The sequence below is a fragment of the Anopheles marshallii genome, chromosome 3 (genome assembly GCF_943734725.1).
Source record: "Anopheles marshallii chromosome 3, idAnoMarsDA_429_01, whole genome shotgun sequence".
Taxonomy (NCBI): Eukaryota; Metazoa; Arthropoda; class Insecta; order Diptera; family Culicidae; genus Anopheles; species Anopheles marshallii.
The window spans coordinates 17,796,407-17,814,320 of record NC_071327.1 but is presented as its reverse complement, the minus strand read 5'-3'; the positions used below and the strand labels follow the sequence as shown (position 1 = coordinate 17,814,320).

Genomic DNA, 17,914 nt, shown 5'->3' with positions numbered 1-17,914 from the left:
CTGGCTGTGATGGTTGGGGTGGTTTGCTTCAGGATGAATGCTGTAATCGCTAATAAATTATGTACGGTTCAAACCGTATCATGACCACTTCGCTGGCGGCTATTCCGCACGTTTTGTGTGATTTTCTTACTGGAACTCCTACTTAGTTACACCCTTGCGTGCGCAACCGTCGCAAAACCGTTCTGGAAGCTTTCAATATTCACTTTTCACTTGCGATCCTGCATTTCTGGAATAATCCGTTGCACAGATGCTAACCGGACGGATCTCTCGTAAACAACGGCTAAAACCGAAGGCACAAACACGCGTATCACTCACGCCGAATCAGTTTCGCAGTGCGCGACTTTTCCACTTTTACTTTCACCAACCACGCGCCAAGAAGATCACGTTTTGGTGGTTCGATAAATGTTGCGGGTGTGTGTGTGTACGGTTGTATCACTTCTACTGAGCCTACCCTCTGCTGGGCTCCGTGTAATCGCTTCGCTTCTACTAATCCTTCTGCCACTCCTTTCACTTAGCGTCTGACAGCGATGTACGCACCAGCCAAGAACTGGTTTCAAGTTTAACTTATGTCCAGTACAGGACCTTCGACTTTCTTTTCTGTTTCCGCTAAGAATTGGTACCTCGGTGTAGCACTTAGTTTCATCGCACGTTCGCTCGATGCGAATATTGTTTTCGTTCCAACCGTTATCTAAAAAATAGCCCACAAAACGCGCAAACACAAACGACAACGCGCGTAGTAAGACGATCGCGCACGATCGCGGAGCTCTGTGTAGCACGTGCGCACGCTCCGATCTCTCGCCGGTAAATGGGGGAGCATTTCAATTAAACCGTTAGCTTTATAACATCATCCACCGTGACGCATGCTGGGACGCTCCGGGAGCATAAAGCGCGAAGAAAGTCGATCGATGCGATGCTGCGAGAGCGAAGAGTTGGCGTGCTACTACTTTCTTTCCATTGGAGCGCCCATTGGTTCCGGTGCCGCGTGTGTTCCGTACAGCAGTTGTGTGTGTGTTGTCTTTGTTGCTGTGTTTCGGGTTTTGTTATGTAGCATTTTCTTGTTTACCTGCAAGAATATGTTAAATAAAATTGTTTTATACATTTAAACATAATCAAAACCTTTATACCTTGCTCCCTTCACTCTTTCATCCCACGGTTCAATTTAAATTTATCTCTTTAGATTGCTTCTGTAGCTCTTCGCGAATGGATCGGATGGTCTAATCCGCGGGAAAGAAACGCATCGTGTTGGCGTAGGTCAGGGAACGACTTTGGTTGCGTCGCGACGCGCCAGAAAGTGGTTTAATTACTTGATGCGTTTTCTTTCATGTTTCCGATACGGTTGACTTTAAAATCATTTCACTTTTCATTTCGTTTCACAAAAAAAAAACTGGTACGTGGGTTGGCGGATGCTGTCTAGAGGACCTCAGCAGAGGTTTGCATTTGTACCCATAACTTCCAATAGCCTTACACTTTAAATCGCTCTCATCTACATCATTCTTCTATGCTAGTTTGCACAATATTCGCAATATTGCAATGTTCCATTTCAAATAATGGATTTCTTCTCCGATTCATATTGGTTAATATCTTTTAGAATATCTGATACAGTAGTTCCATGAAAAACCAGGGAGACTCAAGTTTCTCAGTTCTTGTACTGGGGTCCCTATGATTCTGGAATCAATATACACTGCATTTTTAATTCACTTTTAGTAAATTTGTACACTTTCGCACTTTTAGTAAGACGAAGAAGCTCACAACTTTTATAACTTCGCAAAATTGCAACTTGTTCTTTGCGTGATTCTTGGAATTGGAGATTTCCGTTACTGTAAACAAATCAAATGACAGCTGGTGCTTAAATTTCGCCCCAATGTTCCACACAATAAATATTGGTCAAATTACTACTTAAACTATTTTGTGTCTTCTGTATTCAGCTAGCATTTATTTTTTAGTATTTTTTTACTAGCGCAAACAAATTGCGTGGGATGTTTTTTTCAAAACAAAAATGTCCAAACGATTTTGTGATCGAACGGAGGACACACCGTGCAATAAACAGATGTCACGTTGACAGTTTATTTACAAACAAACAGTTGCCCAGGTCGCCCGGCACGTACAAACATGGAAGGGAAGTTAATAAAATCAATGTTCTGAATAGTATTTTTCTGCAGGGAGCAAATTGTAGAAGATTATTCTACTCCACTCTGCTTATAGTGTGCTAATTACCAGCATAGTTGGAGGAAAATCAGAAAGTTCTCTTTGGTTCATGGTGGTGTGGATTTCAGACAAAAAAAAACTAGATAGCAAATTCCGTCCGAATTACTGTGTTCGGTGCTGTTTTTCTTACCAAATATTTGTGCATTAAACATGCTACTTCAAAAATCAGTGCAGTTCGTTTTCGTTATCGTGCTGCTACACCGCGAGGCCTTCGGTACCCTTTCTCCGTCCGATAAGAACAAAAACAAGAAAGTAAAGGAACTAAAAGTAAAGGTTGGCCCACAATCGACCAATGTGTACGACAGAGACCTGGTACAGGGGGAACCGTCTGCCAAGGATATTATTGTGGAAAATGCGGCATACTTCCTGGATACGTCGCTGAAATTGTTCGAGGGCAAGGTGCTAGGGTTTGTTACGCCGGTATGTGATTGCAGGGGAATGATGATACACCACGCGTCGCGACGCTCTTATCTAGAATGCTTTGCTCACTGACATCCGTTGTTTCTTCATTTGTAGTGGAACAACCATGGATACGACGTGGCCAAAACTTGGGGACCAAAGTTTGATTACGTGTCTCCAGTGTGGCTACAAATCTTACGGAAGGGTCCGAAAAAGTACGAAGTGGCCGGTGTGCACGATATCGACGATGGGTGGGTGAAGGATGTGAAGAAAGCGGGCTCATCTATCAACAACCGTGGTATGATAAATTTGTTGATGCCATCCAAATAAAATATTTAATATATATCTTCACAACTTTCCCTTATCACCAGTTGTGCCACGTGTGCTGTTTGACAAATTCACCGATCGGGACTTCTCTCAGCTGCTGACTTATCCGGAGGAGCGTACCATTGTCGCTAAGCTACTGTTGGCAACTGCCCGAAAACATAAATTTGACGGTATCGTACTCGAGGTCTGGTCACAATTAGCCGCCCGTGTTGAGGATAACTATCTAATCGGGCTGGTAGAAGAAATCTGTACCACACTGACCTCCGCATCATACGACTGCATTCTTGTGATACCGCCGGCACGGAAAGAAACGTATGATCTCTTCTCGCGCAAGCACTTTGAAGCACTCGCACCATCGGTAACGGCCTTCTCGCTGATGACGTACGACTATTCGAGCGTACAGCGACCGGGAGCGAATGCACCACTTTACTGGGTACGGAATGCGGTCCAGCATATCTGTCCGGATGGTACGGATGGTATGAGGGAGAAGCGAGCCAAAATTCTGGTTGGTCTGAACATGTACGGTAGCGATTTTACACCGAACGGTGGTCAACCGATAGTGGCGCACGAGTATTTGGCACTGTTGAAACATCTAAAGGGTCATCTGACGTACGATGAGCATGATGTGGAGAACTTTTTCGAAGTGAAGTAAGTTATAAAAACGGCAAATAATTTCTCTTTTTTCAAGCAACTATGTCCTAATACTGCATTTTTCACCTTCAGGACCTCCACTGGGCGCCATATGGTATTCTATCCGACACTATTTTCCATTGACGAAAGGCTTAAGCTGGCCCGAGAGCTTGGGACTGGCATTTCCATATGGGAGCTTGGACAAGGGTTGGATTATTTCTATGACCTTTTCTAAACGCGCAAACAGTCATAATCTAGCTAATTACGATTGCTTCATGCTGCCCTATCACTTGAGAACGCGTTGTGCGCCTCTGCATTTCGGATATTAGTCAGCCTTAAAAAGCACACGTCTCTGGTGAGCGGTTAGATTGGACGAAACAATTTCGTTATTCTCTCCTACCACTAGTAGTGTACGGCCTAAAGTAATGTTCGGTTCGTTTCTATTTTTATAATACATTATTCGATTGATATCTTAAACGAAATAAGAAGAATAATGTTGAAAGACTTCACCGGTTTTTGTTTTGGTATTCTTATGTGATACGCTTATTTAAAAAAAAAAGAACAGATGACGGTTAGCAATGAGGGAATTAGGTTAAAATGATGAAAAACACCGATGTTTGGAACCCCTCGTTCTCTATCCAGCCGTTGCCTTGCCCCGGCCACGGAAGCCCATCATCGTTTCCGGACCCTTCATCACGCGGTACATCAGCTCCCAGCATGTTTTCGCCGGCAGCAAACACTTGAGCGGCAGGAACATGCGCACGTGGTCCGGTAGCGTACAGTTTACTTCGTTCTTCAGTATCGACCGTACCATGCTGTCGGCGACGTGCTTCGGTTCAAGCATGGGCAACAGGCGCGGTTTGCATCCAGCAAACATGCCCGTGTTGATGTAGTACGGACACACCAGCGTCATATGGATGTTATCGTAACCATGCGTCTGCAATGGGATAAAGGATAATCTTTAAGAAGCGTGCCCGTAGCGCGGCTTGTTATACCGTACCTTCAATTCCGTAAAAAGTGCCTCATGGAAACCAACGCAAGCAAACTTGGTCGCACTATAGTCGGTACAACCGTACGTACCGAGCAGCCCGGCCACCGATCCAACCGTTACTATATGGCCACTGTTCGCATTCATCATTTCTGGCAGGAAAGCGCGCGTAGTCTGCGAAAAATCCAAAACAATTAGCCGTTGAGTTCGTCGGTTCGTTAGTTTCAAAAAACCTCAGTACATCTCTTCAAAAACTTACCCAGTAGTGCGACAGAATGTTGACGGCGTACGTACTTTCGATGGCTTTATCGGACAGATCCCACAGCGTGCGGCAAGCGACGATACCGGCGTTATTGATCAACACCTCCACATTGCCCACTTCCTGCTTCACCTTCTTTGCCGCTTCGTACACCCGTTCCCGCTCGGAGATGTCCACCAGGTAGGCCCGGCAGCGGTAACCTTCTGCTTCCAGTGCGTCCACCGTGCCTTGTAGCGCTGTTGGAGGCGAGAAAGATCCGGTTAAACATTAGCATCATTGAACAAACAGGCACGCGGGAACGTGTTTTTTACGCTTGTCGCGTGATAAATGGATGATCTCGGTGGCGATCAATCAGTCGGTAGGGAATTTACGGGCGGAGGTATTTTGCATCATAAACGATCATGTTCAAGACACTGTTGGGACAGGTAGGATATGAAAAATTATATCATCCGCATCGTTTAACGCTTATGATGCGCTAGAGAAATAGCGCCCATTTAATTCCGAAGGTCACAGTAAGTAAGAAAAGCCGATCTTGCAGGCAATCACTGAATGATCGAAAACAGAGAGATAAATATTTATGCTGTCTGTTTTTTTTTGTAGGTTAACGAAGTCCCCGATAACCCCATCGGGGTGAGGTTAACTGTCTCATTCGCTCCGATTCGCGCCTGTACCTGAAATGGAGTCGTCGGTCTAATGGAGCATTGTTGGCTGTAATTATTTGCCTCGCGTCATAACCAATATCCATTAAAGCCCGGCTTGATCTCTTCATCTACATCGGCCTAGCGTTACCCTTGCCGTACTCTGCGGATCGAGTGTATGCAAATTTTTATGCGCCCCCCACCCTCTTTTTCGAGAGACGCAACGTGAGACACTAGACAAACAAAACCGCGGCTCGTGTCCCCCCTCGGGACGAGAGCATACATTTGGTGTGTGTGTGTGTGTCTCTGTGCGTTGTTTACCCATTCGACCCCTTGTGATCGGAGTGGTCTAGACTTTATTGCATCCTGCCCCTGGTGATGGTTGCCTTCCGCAAACCGTTGACCTGTTTGATTAGGTGAGAGCAATGGTTTTGCGCCCGCACATGTACACCCTTCTCTGGGGCCGCCCTTTCGTCGAGGGCACCGTCTCCGTTGCATCCGGGCCGTGATTGGCGTAACCGGGAGAACCGTTTTCGGTTCAGTAGGTCCTATGCATAATATCGAGTTGCGAAGGCCTTATGGTTGAAATTTGTTTTAACTTGATTAATTTTACGATTTGTATTGATTTCGATTGCTATCGGGTTGCTAAATCGGATGTCTTTCCGACAACACAGGTTGCCGAATGGAAGATTAAATGTTGTGTCTTTTACGTCATTTGAACGTTTCCAAATTAGCGTCGGGTTGATATTATTCAAAGTCATGAATATGAAAATTTCTGTAAAGCATATGATTGACCCTGAGTCTCTATTGTGAAGCTTCACGAATATCTGGAGATTCAATTTCTGAAGAATATCTATAGACTAATGCACTTCTTGAAATTCAACTTCTCAAGAACAACTAAAGAATCATAGTTCTCTGGAGATTCTATTGCTGAAGGATCTCCAACGATTCATTCTATGGAAAGAATCCTTGGAAATTCAATTTTTGAACAATCACTAAAGATTAATAAATTTCTAAAGATTCAATCTGTGGAGAATCTCTGGAGACTCAAGAATCCCTGGAGATTCAATTTCTAAACAACCTCACGTTGTCTAGGCCTGTCATTTCTGGCTTTCTCTGACTTTATTTATCCATTTTGCTGGATAGTCAGTCCTTGCTACGGGTGATGGGATTTTTGTCCGGACCGTTCGTGTGAAGACCGTCGCCGCTACTATCATGCCAATCATTCTGGGAATTCACTTCAGAAGAATATCAGAAGATGATCTCTGCACAATCGGAAGAATCGCGAAATCATGTATCTGTTAAGATTCGGAACATTAAATATACATTATTTTACGCATTTATTTATAGCCTATGCAATACACCTTCTCTGGAATACTCTCTTTTTAAGGAATATCTTATCTGCTTAATTCATGTTTTGAAAATTCATTAATCGTTGAAAAATCATGAATCTTATGAGAGTTGATATATAGTTCGAATGATTCTTCGCTGTAGATTCATATCAATGACTCTTGTTCCAATGATCGATCGACACCAGTGTTCAAAACGTACTAGGAAAAAAAGGTTTCGAATCGCACCTCGATCATTTCAACGTTATTTACCATCGTTAATTTAATAACGAAACGATCATTGAGCGATCTTCTCTCTTTTTTATATCAATTGCTAACCATTCCTAAACTACTTCTCCCCCGGATAAATGGGTGGTAACGATCGTTAAAAACGTATTAAACGTCACCTGAGGCTCCGATTCGGTGATCGGATGGTGCAGTAGAATATTTATAGACCATCAGCTAACGGTGCTAGAGGTGTGAAAAAAAAAACTCGATGAGAAAAAAAAATAAATGGCGAACGAGAGAGATACACTTTTGCGTTGATCTTGTAGTATAGGATTGGAGGCGAAAAAAACAAACGCCGTTAAATGCAACTTTTTGCTTCCATTTTAGACAAGTATGAGATCCTCACCCTGGTTTCTGGCCATTTTTTGTTTGCGGTGGATCTTTGCTGTTCATGCATTGCAAATGGCGTGTGTAAAATATATCCAATCTTGGGGACAATCGGGGCCCATATGTGTTGTAGCGCGATAAGCCAATGTGCGCTTGAATTTTTAGAGGACATCGAGGTATCTTCCATGTTAGAAAATATTAACAGTGGGAATAGTAAATTATTATCTTAAGAGATAAATGTGTAAACTAGATACCAAACCTCGACGATCCAGTTGTGCATTGAATCGAACATTTCGCCAAGACCACGAAGAATCTAATAATTTAAATCAATGGTCCTAATCTGACTGTTTTATACTAGCGGGGGGCTTTTTTTTGGCACAGTTTCACCAAACTCACACGTTCCGATTAGCATAAGTTCGTCGATTACATTATCCTTCCCCGGCGGCTGGAGGCCACACAGCCAATCTTCCGTTTCCGTACAAGGGATGGGTTTTGTGTTTTTTTTTTCGGATGCGTGTTACTTTGATCACACCCAATTTCATGAAATAGAAAGCTTTGCCAGCTGGTTTTTGTCTTTCTTTTCTGGGACGTGTGAAACCTACCGCGCATCGGTATGGAACGGTTTCCGTGCGCTATCGTGGGCCGGGTTTTGCAAACAGGTGTCCTTTCGGTTTGCATGCTGCTGTGCCGAAACACGCAGTAAATGTTGCGTAAATGTTGCGTTCGTTCAGCATCGGACAAACATGTCCACCAGTTGGTTCGACCGTTGCCGTAGGACGGAAACTTTTGCCGCTCTGTGATCCACCGTTGTTGGAGGGTGACATTTTAGTTCGTTCGGTGTTATTTTGGTCGGCTATAAAGTGATTTGTTAGTATTTGACTGTGGTGGTTTTTTTTTCGGAATGATGCGTAAAATATAGTTAAAGGTGTAAAAAAAAGATCAGAAATGACGTATTCTGTACGGAACAATGGCAGTTATTCTTTTGCATATTTCGGTTATTTCGATAATAGAAGAACCACCCGGAAGTGTCTTGTTTCTCGACTGCTCGCTAAACAATAGCTTGCGGTGCGGGTTTTAAGATCCCAAGTCTATTATACCGCTCATAAAATGCCTACTATGTCAGTAAATGCTTCGCAACTTCCTAGAAGCGCGACGCCCATTATCGCAAAACGCGCGCTGCCGTGCAAATTATGTTTCGTGTGTTCCGTTTTGCCACCTTCACGCATGCCGTCACATTTGTCACCTTCGAGCGCTTTAATCGGAGGTATGATGATTACCATTAATCAACCCAAAACCCCAACAGCCATAAGCTTCCGCCTGTTGCAATCGATCAAAGAAGCGCGTGAAGGAACCCACAAAAAAAAGGCTCATCGATCCCGCCCGACAGGTTGCAGTGCAAGCTTATGCTCATCGGTTTCCCCCACGGCGATTTATGCGACAGCGTTTTATCGCCACACACAAACACAGGCTTACCATCCTTGTTAATGTCCCAGATGACGACACGGGCTCGTAGGCGCGCAAAGTTCAGTGCCAGCTGTCGTCCAACACCACCGCCACCGCCCGTAATCAACACCACCTGTCCGGAGACGTCCTGTCGAGCAAGGGAGATAGAGAGAGAGATATGAAAAACTTATATTAACAAACGAACATAAATAATCATACATCAATGAGATGAGAAAGTGAACAGTGAGAGGGGTTGGGGGGTTGGGGACGGAAATCAATCAAAGACCACCGAGCGATGCGATGGGATCGATGCGATCGGCTTAGCCGTGTTTGTTCGGTTTTTGTGGGCTTGGAGTTTCCTATCTGTTATGTGGTTGTGCTTTTCACTGTAGTACAGGGTGTGGTGATTCGGACTGAAACTGTTGCCGAACACTGTACAACCCTTTGTTTTCCTTTTTATTTTTATTTGTCTCCTCCTGCAAAAACCGGGCAAACGTGTAGTGGGGGAAGGGAGGGCTTTAAGTACACGACCTTTAAAAAGAATAACAAATAGACATGTGTCAACATAACGCACTTGGGGGGAAAAAAGGGTGGATGGGCAGGATAGGAAGAATCTTCAGATGAAGATAAGGGAGGCTTTGGTTGACCTTTGTGCAACAGTATTGAATCAGTCGAACCATTTGCTTAACATTATTTTAAAGTGGATTTTGCTTACATAAAATTCGGAGTCGCAATTTGTGTCAATGACGGAAGAGAAACTTTAGCTTTGATTTTAATTTCCTTCGAGCTGGTTGTGTTGTTGCTGCAGAATTAGAGAGGTTTAGGGCGTTACGAGTCTCTTTCGCCACTCACCAGTGTTGGTGCTTGATAGAAATACTAAAATAGAAACTCTATCCATGACTTGCGACTCTCCTTTGGCAGTATTTAAGGCAGTGTAGTTTGTTCGTGTGAAATCATCGTGTCTTATGTGACAGCAATGAAATGGATTGATCAACCATTGAATGACCCTTTTCATGTGTTGCGGTAGGGCTTGAAGGCCCTTGAGCGGATGCAAAAATTATCATACGGATCGGCCGTCTTTGAGACTTCACCGGTAAGTTACGGTGTTTTGATAGAGTGCTCAAGATAAACCTTCTTTGGAAAAAAGCCTCAACTGTTCTACGAACGTGCTACTAGCCTCGTGCACCGTTGTACAATAGAGCTCATTACCACCGAACGCGAAAAGCGAGGAACTCTGTTCCACCTCAAGCACTTTTATGACTTGTTTCCATATCGCATCTTAACAGCCTGTCAAACAAACCCCTTTTCGGTGGAAACGGATGACAATGGTTCACGGTATCGGAGGTGTCTAGCTTCTTCAGCGCCCACCTTCCTGCCCGGTCCGACGACGAACGTTGACACGTTGCGACAGGGTCCGAAAGATAAACAGAAATGGTAAAACAGTTGAGGGGTGCGTTTTGGTACTGTTTGCGAATTTGTCAACCCGCTGTGTGACCCGTCCGTCAAGGGGGATGACGTGATGCGTGATGCGACACGAGTGGCTGCAGAGTGTCGTTTGTTTTGTTTGCACAGTGCAGCTACGCATGTGGGCAGCCGTGGAACAGGGAAGGATCAATTGCACCGTACCCGATCGCCCGGTTGTCGTTTGCTTGGGCGCGGAGGAAATTTTGCCAAATTTACCACCTCACCGCGAGAAAAAAAAGTATCGCCCGGCGGTATAGCCTTCGACTACGACGTAAGCAAAATACGAACGCAATAGGTAATTCGATTTTAATGAGTGCCTCCCGGACAGGCCGGCCTGCCCGGTAAACTGTCAACGGCCACACGGCCCGGAATTGTGTGTCGCGGCGTCGCGCGTAATTGCCTATTAGTGGTTGCACGGCAGGAGAAAGTGGCGTTACCTTGCGATCGAGCGCGGAACGGAAACCGCGGGACGTAATATTCAACTGTCCCCGGATCATTCGCCGGCTCATTTGGTGGTGTGTTTCGTGCGATGACTTTTCGGGTGGGTTCGTCGCTTGAAATCACCCAACCGCTCGTTGAAGTCTTTCGTTCATTTATGCGCGCGTATTTGGACGGCACAAAGTTAAACTGCTTTTTGGGAGGTTTTTGTGCCGAAATTTTGATCAGTTCGCGATGTGGGTCACCTTCGCAAAAGCACTTTCCTGCGCAGTTGAACACTTTCGCCTCGGGGAGGCTCGGGGGGTTGCAATTGACATTTGGTGGGCAAACAATAAACTGGCAATGGTGCGGCAAGTACAACCGGTTCCGTTTACGGTGCGTTTCACCGGTTCCATCCCGGTGATGTCATACTGAGTGGAAAGAAAGGGCGTTTGCCTGGAATTAAGCCCTAGGGCGCTAGAGCAATTCGGCAGGCGATCTTGTTGCGATCTTCAAGGTGATCGGTCGAATCGAGCTGGATGCAACGAAACTACGAAACAACAATCGGAGCATGATTGGGGCGTTGTATGTAAGCGACCTGCTGAAAGGCTGAAAGGGTTTTTGTTTTGTTTGCGGAGTTTTACACACTCTCACCGTTGATAGTATTGTTGATTCGCGTTCGGTGTCGCAGCATGACTTCCAGGCATTTATGTAAGACATGGAAACGTGGCTGTAATGAGGGAGCGTTTAATGCTGCCAAACTTTTATCTCATTTCGAAAGGAGCTTTTAGGCGAGAAATAAACCTTTCTATGGTTCGTTTTTTTTTCTTGGTTTGCTGTAGTTACCTACGATTGCATGAATTATCCATTTGAGTGAGTTCAATTTGAATGAAAGACATTTGCATGCTCCAAAAGCTCTATTTAAGCGTAGTACTTAAGCCACCATTTTTTTTTGACGTTGTTAAGTAACACACACACACCTTACAGGGCAGGCCAGCCAGATGTTTATTAAAAATATCATCCGCTCCATTTCCCCCCATCGCGGCCTCTCGCCACCATGGCGCCATAATTGCTTTGCCGACCGTGTTTGTCACTCGAATCGCACAGGATCTTGATCTAATCAACGCAAATCAACGATCACTCAATAATTGCTCACCGTTTAGTGTCGCCCGTGCTGGAGTGTCACATAAGGCGAAAGGGTTGTTGTTTTATTTTAAGCGCAAACAGCCCCCTTGAAGTTGGCCAGGAAAGGAAAGCATTTCTCGTTCGATGGCTGTCACGCTGTCGATGGTGACAGTGCAAGTGTATGCGATTGTTGAAAAGCTCGCAGGGTTCAATGGACTATTTGGACGTTGTATGCAACTTCGAAAACATGGGAATTGCATCGGCAAACCATGGAGATAGAAAATGTTGATTAAACGCACTCAAGCGCGAATGATGCAGTAGTGGAACGAAGCTTTAAAAGCTTGCAACACTATGTAGTTAGTGTGTTTGGTTTTTGATGCTGTTTTCTTAAATTAAAACCCAACTCCAGCTTTCTCCGAAACGTTTTGCTGCTATTTCACCACATGACACAATGTCAAATCAGCGGTACGGCCGGCAAGTTTCACCAAAATATGCAATTTAAAACATAAAAAAAGTTTGCACCATAATGACCATCAAAAACAAAAGGAACAGAGTTTTCTTTTATTGTAGCTCAAACTAGTTCGTTAGCGAATCGAAGGTACAAAACAGTTAATTAGCTGTAGTTAATGTGCTACTGTTAGACTACATCTTTGATGGTAATTATTCTTTGATCGATGTGCAAATTGTTATTTAGCTAAAAAAAAAACAATTACAGATTTCTTACACTAAGTTCAGCAAAAACATTTCTTGTTGTTGTTACGGTAAGTACACCGACGGATGATCACGTACAGCCGCTGCCGTTGATGACAATAGTGATGGGTTAGGCAAATCTGTGACGAGTTCGCTAATTTCTTGCCCCTTTTTGGTCGTTGACCCTTGGCCGCCCTTGAGTCGGAGGAGACACGGAAATTATAATGACCCTCAAAAACCAAAGGCTCAAAGTTTTCTTTGGTTTTAGCTCGAACTAGTTCGTTAGCGAATCGAAGACACAAAAAAAGTTAATTATCGGCAATTAATGTGCTACTGGTAGACCACATCTTTGATGGTAATTATTATTTGATGGATGTGCAAATTGTTATTTAGCTAAAAAAAAAAAAAAAACAATTACAGACTTCTTGCACTAAGTTCGACAAAAACATTTTTTTCTTGTTGTTGTTACGGTAAGTACACCGGCTTTGATTAGATAGAAGGATGATGCCGGTGCCGCTGGTGACGATGGTGATGGGTTAGGCAAATGTGTGACGAGTTCGCTAATTTCTTGCCCCTTTTTGTTCGTTGACCCTTGCCGCACTTGCACTCGGAGAAAACCCGGCACCGTTGCTGCCCACCGCCATGCTGGGGGAGCAATGACATGACCCAAATTTGTTTTCGACGAGTGAAAAGCAGAAACGTCAACAGTTGTGTGAAGTGCGATGGCTAAAGATGTTACGGGTGGAATGTACGGTGGAAACGATCGGTTCATTTTTTGTTCACACCTTTCATCTTATTTCTTTAACTTTACATCCATTAGTACATTGGGTTAGCAGCTGTTGTATAACGACTTTTTAATCATCCACAAGTAAAGGGGTGTGAACTAGTGGTGAGAATTTCGTTCCGAACCTGCTAGGTTCGTTCCGTTCCTTCTGGGGAACGATCGAACCTAGGTACATAAAAATTCTGATTTTATGAATGATTTTTTGCACCTGCATACGTTGTGTCAATCATGGGATAAGGCATGGCCGTTGTGCATGGCCGGGATAAGGCAATTTGTACTCTCCTCAGTCAATATTTGACTGATAATAATGCTAATAGCCATTACAAATGTAATAAGGATCTTGACATACCATTAATTTTTTTTACTTCTTCTCGTTACATGTTGAAACTTCATTAAATGATGATATTTGAAATGATATTTTCAAAACCTTGGTACAAAAATATCGTCGATAGTAGCAAAAAATGAGGTGGTTCGGTGTTGGACTGGTAGCCGTGCCGGTTTTCATACGACAATCCCATCCGAACCAAACTCCCAGAGTCAAAAAGCCAAAAAAGTGTCACGCCTAAACCCCTTGAGGTTGCTGTGCCGCTAAAGAAGAAGTGGTAGTGAATTCGCAATAACAAATTTACATCCAAAACTTTTTCGGCAAACAAACAAAAAACTGTAAATGAATTATATCAATATGTTTAACGATGGTAGCGAATATGTAAAAATTATATCATACAGGGTTATTTTAAATTTTCTCATGAAAGTAGGATCAACAAACCTCCATTCCGAAATGATTTCCCATCACTAGTACGATCCCGTAAGAAATGTATCGCACGGTGAAATCAACTGAAAGCAAAGAGTTTTTTTTTGTTCAATTTTTACAAAAATTACAGCATAAATTATGCTGCACAGCCTTTCCTTTCGAGATACCACAATCAAAATGGCAAAATTTTAATGATAAAGCAAAACCGTTCCTTCACGCGAGGATGAATTCTGGGAAAGGGAGGAGATTGAAACAAAAGCAAAAATCAGTCCGAAAAGGTGGGACAGTTTGTAGCCGCAACGCAAGTCTTCCATTATTCATGCCGAACCGGTCCACGATGGTGGTGGTCGCGTAAAGGAAAAAGAAAACGATAACCAAAGAAAAAAAAACAGTCGTCGAAAAAAAAATACAGATGCTGATAGATGAATGAAAGCTTTTGGTGGGCTGGAAAAGCATCTATGGTATGGTTCCCAGGTGTGCCGATTAGTCGACCGAAGTAAGAATACATTTTCACTTTCTACTGACCCGCATTCGGGCCCGGTTCACTGTCGTGCGCCACTGACCACGATGATTACAACCCTTCTGAACAATGATCGTACAACGAATGAGGCGCGATGAACAATAATGGGGAGCAAAATGCAGCCAGCTTTATGCGTGAAACCGTTTACTTATTTCAAGGACGATCGGTATGCTGTGTCGCTGGTACTGTCCTTAATGCAATGCTAATGATATCAAAAGCATACCTCATCTTTAAGCTACTTGTTAGCGCATTGCTGTGCAACAGCGAGAGATGCCAACGAAAATGCCTCAATCAAGCGATCTTTTGACGCCGAAAGCTCCGCACCGTTTTTCGGCGATCGCATCGAATCGCACTCGTTGCGTGGTTACACGACTGGAGAAAGCTGCAACTTGCGCTGCACCGTTGCATTTTCAATTGTGCAGCATATAGCCTACTGAAAGAGGATTCGCAACGGAGGCAAATTTTATAACACTTCATAAAATATTTTACCTTAACATTGATCATCGCGTCGCAAGTCACGGTAATAAACCGACAGTATGTGCTTTGAATATTGAAAAAGAAAATGGCCTACACCTCTCAATCGTCAAGTTATGAATGCAAATCTCCACATTAAAACGTTCGCTAAGGAATAAATTATCGCGTCTGGTGCGTGAAGCGTCGAGTAATTGTTCTGTCGTGAGGTGTCTTGTAATCCTCTGGCAAGGTCGTTGAATTACGCCCAAGTGTGAAAAGCCCTTTTTTGTACAATATGTTTTCGAAAAATGATCTTCTACTATTTGGGAGAAGCACTAACGAACCGACGGCAGACCGACACTTCGGGATGCTCCCCACAAGCACCTCTTTACGGACGGTTCCTTTCAAGCGCTGCGTAAAAAGCAACCTTAATTGCACATGTTGTGATGTTTGATATTCACACGCAATAAGCACACGTTCTTGAGCACGATGCTGTCCGTACAGGAACGCACCGCCGTGTAGACGGTGCGCCCCCTCCTCGTACAAGGTCAGCCCAGCAACGCATGATTGACGGTGCCCGTCGCTTCGACAGCACCACCAACGAAGCGCGCCACACATTTCTCTACACTTATTCCAACCCGAATGTGGCGCGAGTGGAAGGCACCTACCTTTAGCTTCCGAAATTGGTACGGTGTGAGCGTGAGCACGATCGTTTCGAGCGCGTAGTAGATGGATTTCACGAAGAAGATCAGCAGATCGATCAGCAGCGAAAGAAAGTGATCGAGCGGATTCTCGTACAGCATGTCGCGCATTCGTAGCACCATCATGGATTGTTTTGAGAAACTTTGTTTTTTTTTGCTTGTGGAATGAAAACTGCTTGCAGTGTAACGCGGGCTTAACCGTGCACTATTGGGATGCGTCGTAAATTATGCCCTTTCAACGGTGTAAATTCACTTCACTGTATGCGCTGTACACAGCAAGTGAGTTGCTTTCTTCTCACCACAATTCACTCTCACTAAGCAAAACAACAAAATAAAACGTTGCTAAACTTTTGCTAACAGAAGTACTTAAAGATATTCAAGTAGCAACAATTTCCGCTTCACAAAATCTCCCAACTAACGGGTCACAAATCTTCGTTCACGGTTCTTGCACGGTCTGCTTCGAATCGGGTCAAACGCCCCGCGAGAAAGCACCAACAATGCCGGAGCTTTCTTTTTGCTTTTCTTTCCTTCACCGATTCCACTTTTGAAACACCAGGGCCAGTGACTGTCAGTGCGGTGCGGTGCCGAACCGATCCGAACGATCGCAAGTACCGAACGCGAATGCGCGGTAGAAGTGTCCGCAGACGCGGGTTAGGCTTGATATTCAAGTGCCAAGCCTAGCGCTCTCTTGCTCTCACACACGCACCGATCTGCTCATGTGAGTAGTGAGCAGTGAGATGGGTGAGATGAGTTGCATCGAAACGGGGGAATTTCACCGTGTTCACCATTTCTTTTTCGTGATTTGTGATGAAATCTTTCTTTCTCTCGCTATGGTTTGCCGTTTTGGGGAAGGCGCTGAACGATGTGCGTCGGAGAAAGGTCACTACCACACGCATCTTTACATGGCGCTTGGTTTGCGTTGCTACGAAAGATCGTCACCGTTACGCTGCATGCGATGAATGCAAGGTGATCGTGTGTTTTTTTGGCTTTGAAATGAGTAATCGGCTTTGAGATGAGATGAACCTAGACATTCATACGTTAAATTTAGAATAATTAATGCATTTCTCTGTATCATGGAATTGTTGTGATCAAAATGCTGTACTTTTAGCAAGCAATTCATAAAGAACAAATTGGGGAAAACAAGACAGATGATACTCAAATCGTTTTTACGTTCAGTACCAAGCCACTCACGGTTTATTGGATGCCTTTAAAAGGAATGAAATAACGACTCATAATTTACATTTGTTACACGCATACCACCACACTACAATGGAAGCTTCAAAGTGTGAAGATGCTGTGCAGAAACTACAAACAGGCTCATTATGGTAGGAAGAAAAAAAATACCGATGCCACATCACAACCAAACTGTCGTGCTTTGTAATCCCAGCGTTGCCCAGCAACACGTTGGTTTTATGATATTACACCAAAGACGGTAGCGAACGCCATGGTGGCAGATGATTCCACCGTCCGGGCAAGGGGATGGGCGTCGATTTTTATTCCATTGGCGTCTCCCTTAAGATGTGGTCGGGATGGCATTATGCAAGATGCGATCAGGTCCGGTGTCCTACGAATATCTCTACCGAATTGCACTGCATACCGAAAACGGCATCTCGACCCATCCCGAAACCGCGTACCTAAAAGTGGACCGGTTTTCTGCTGGTTCGGAGCTATGCTAATGAAGACGCACTGTTGAAAGCTATATTACGACTGCAACGTTACAATATTGGGTGGTATGTTTTTGTACCCTGCACTTCTGGTGGTTTTGTTGATGAATGAGTTACTTCGAAACCGTTTAGCTCTTTACAACCGAGCTACAAATCACATTACACGTCCGGTACCAACCAAACGTCGCACGCATGCAGTTTGTTTGCGTTTCGTAATGTCGCATTACGCCAACCCGCAAAGGTTAGGCCGCTGTGGGGCGCCATTGTGGTGTGAAAATCCTTCACATTTGGTACCGGCCAGCTGACGAGGCTAGTTCACGCAGGTCAGGCGCACCTAATGAAGCCGAGCAGCTGAGGCATGCGGACGACGAGATTCACATTAGACTATTAATTTATTATTGGTTGACTGGCGCATCCTCTTAACACTAACCATTGTGGGTTGTTGTAGGTGATGTGGTTACGGTTTGGCGATAAAGTTGTCACGTAAGATTTTCTATTCCAGCAATGAGTTTG

General features: G+C 44.2%; 2 protein-coding genes across 2 annotated transcripts; one reads left to right on the top strand and one right to left on the bottom strand.

Moving 5' to 3' along the window:
* Positions 1-2,355: 2,355 nt before the first annotated feature.
* Positions 2,356-3,796, top strand: LOC128711390 (chitinase domain-containing protein 1). Its single transcript, XM_053806259.1, has 4 exons — positions 2,356-2,625; positions 2,722-2,902; positions 2,976-3,579; positions 3,655-3,796. Exons 1-4 carry the CDS (start codon positions 2,356-2,358, stop codon positions 3,794-3,796), a joined length of 1,197 nt encoding a protein of 398 aa, XP_053662234.1.
* Positions 3,797-4,195: 399 nt separating this feature from the next.
* On the bottom strand, positions 4,196-15,863 carry LOC128712112 (short-chain dehydrogenase/reductase family 16C member 6). The gene is made up of 5 exons (XM_053807008.1): positions 15,705-15,863; positions 8,863-8,980; positions 4,809-5,044; positions 4,562-4,723; positions 4,196-4,498 (listed from the first exon to the last, which is right to left on the bottom strand). Exons 1-5 carry the CDS (start codon positions 15,861-15,863, stop codon positions 4,196-4,198), a joined length of 978 nt encoding a protein of 325 aa, XP_053662983.1.
* Between the last annotated feature and the right edge of the window lie 2,051 nt (positions 15,864-17,914).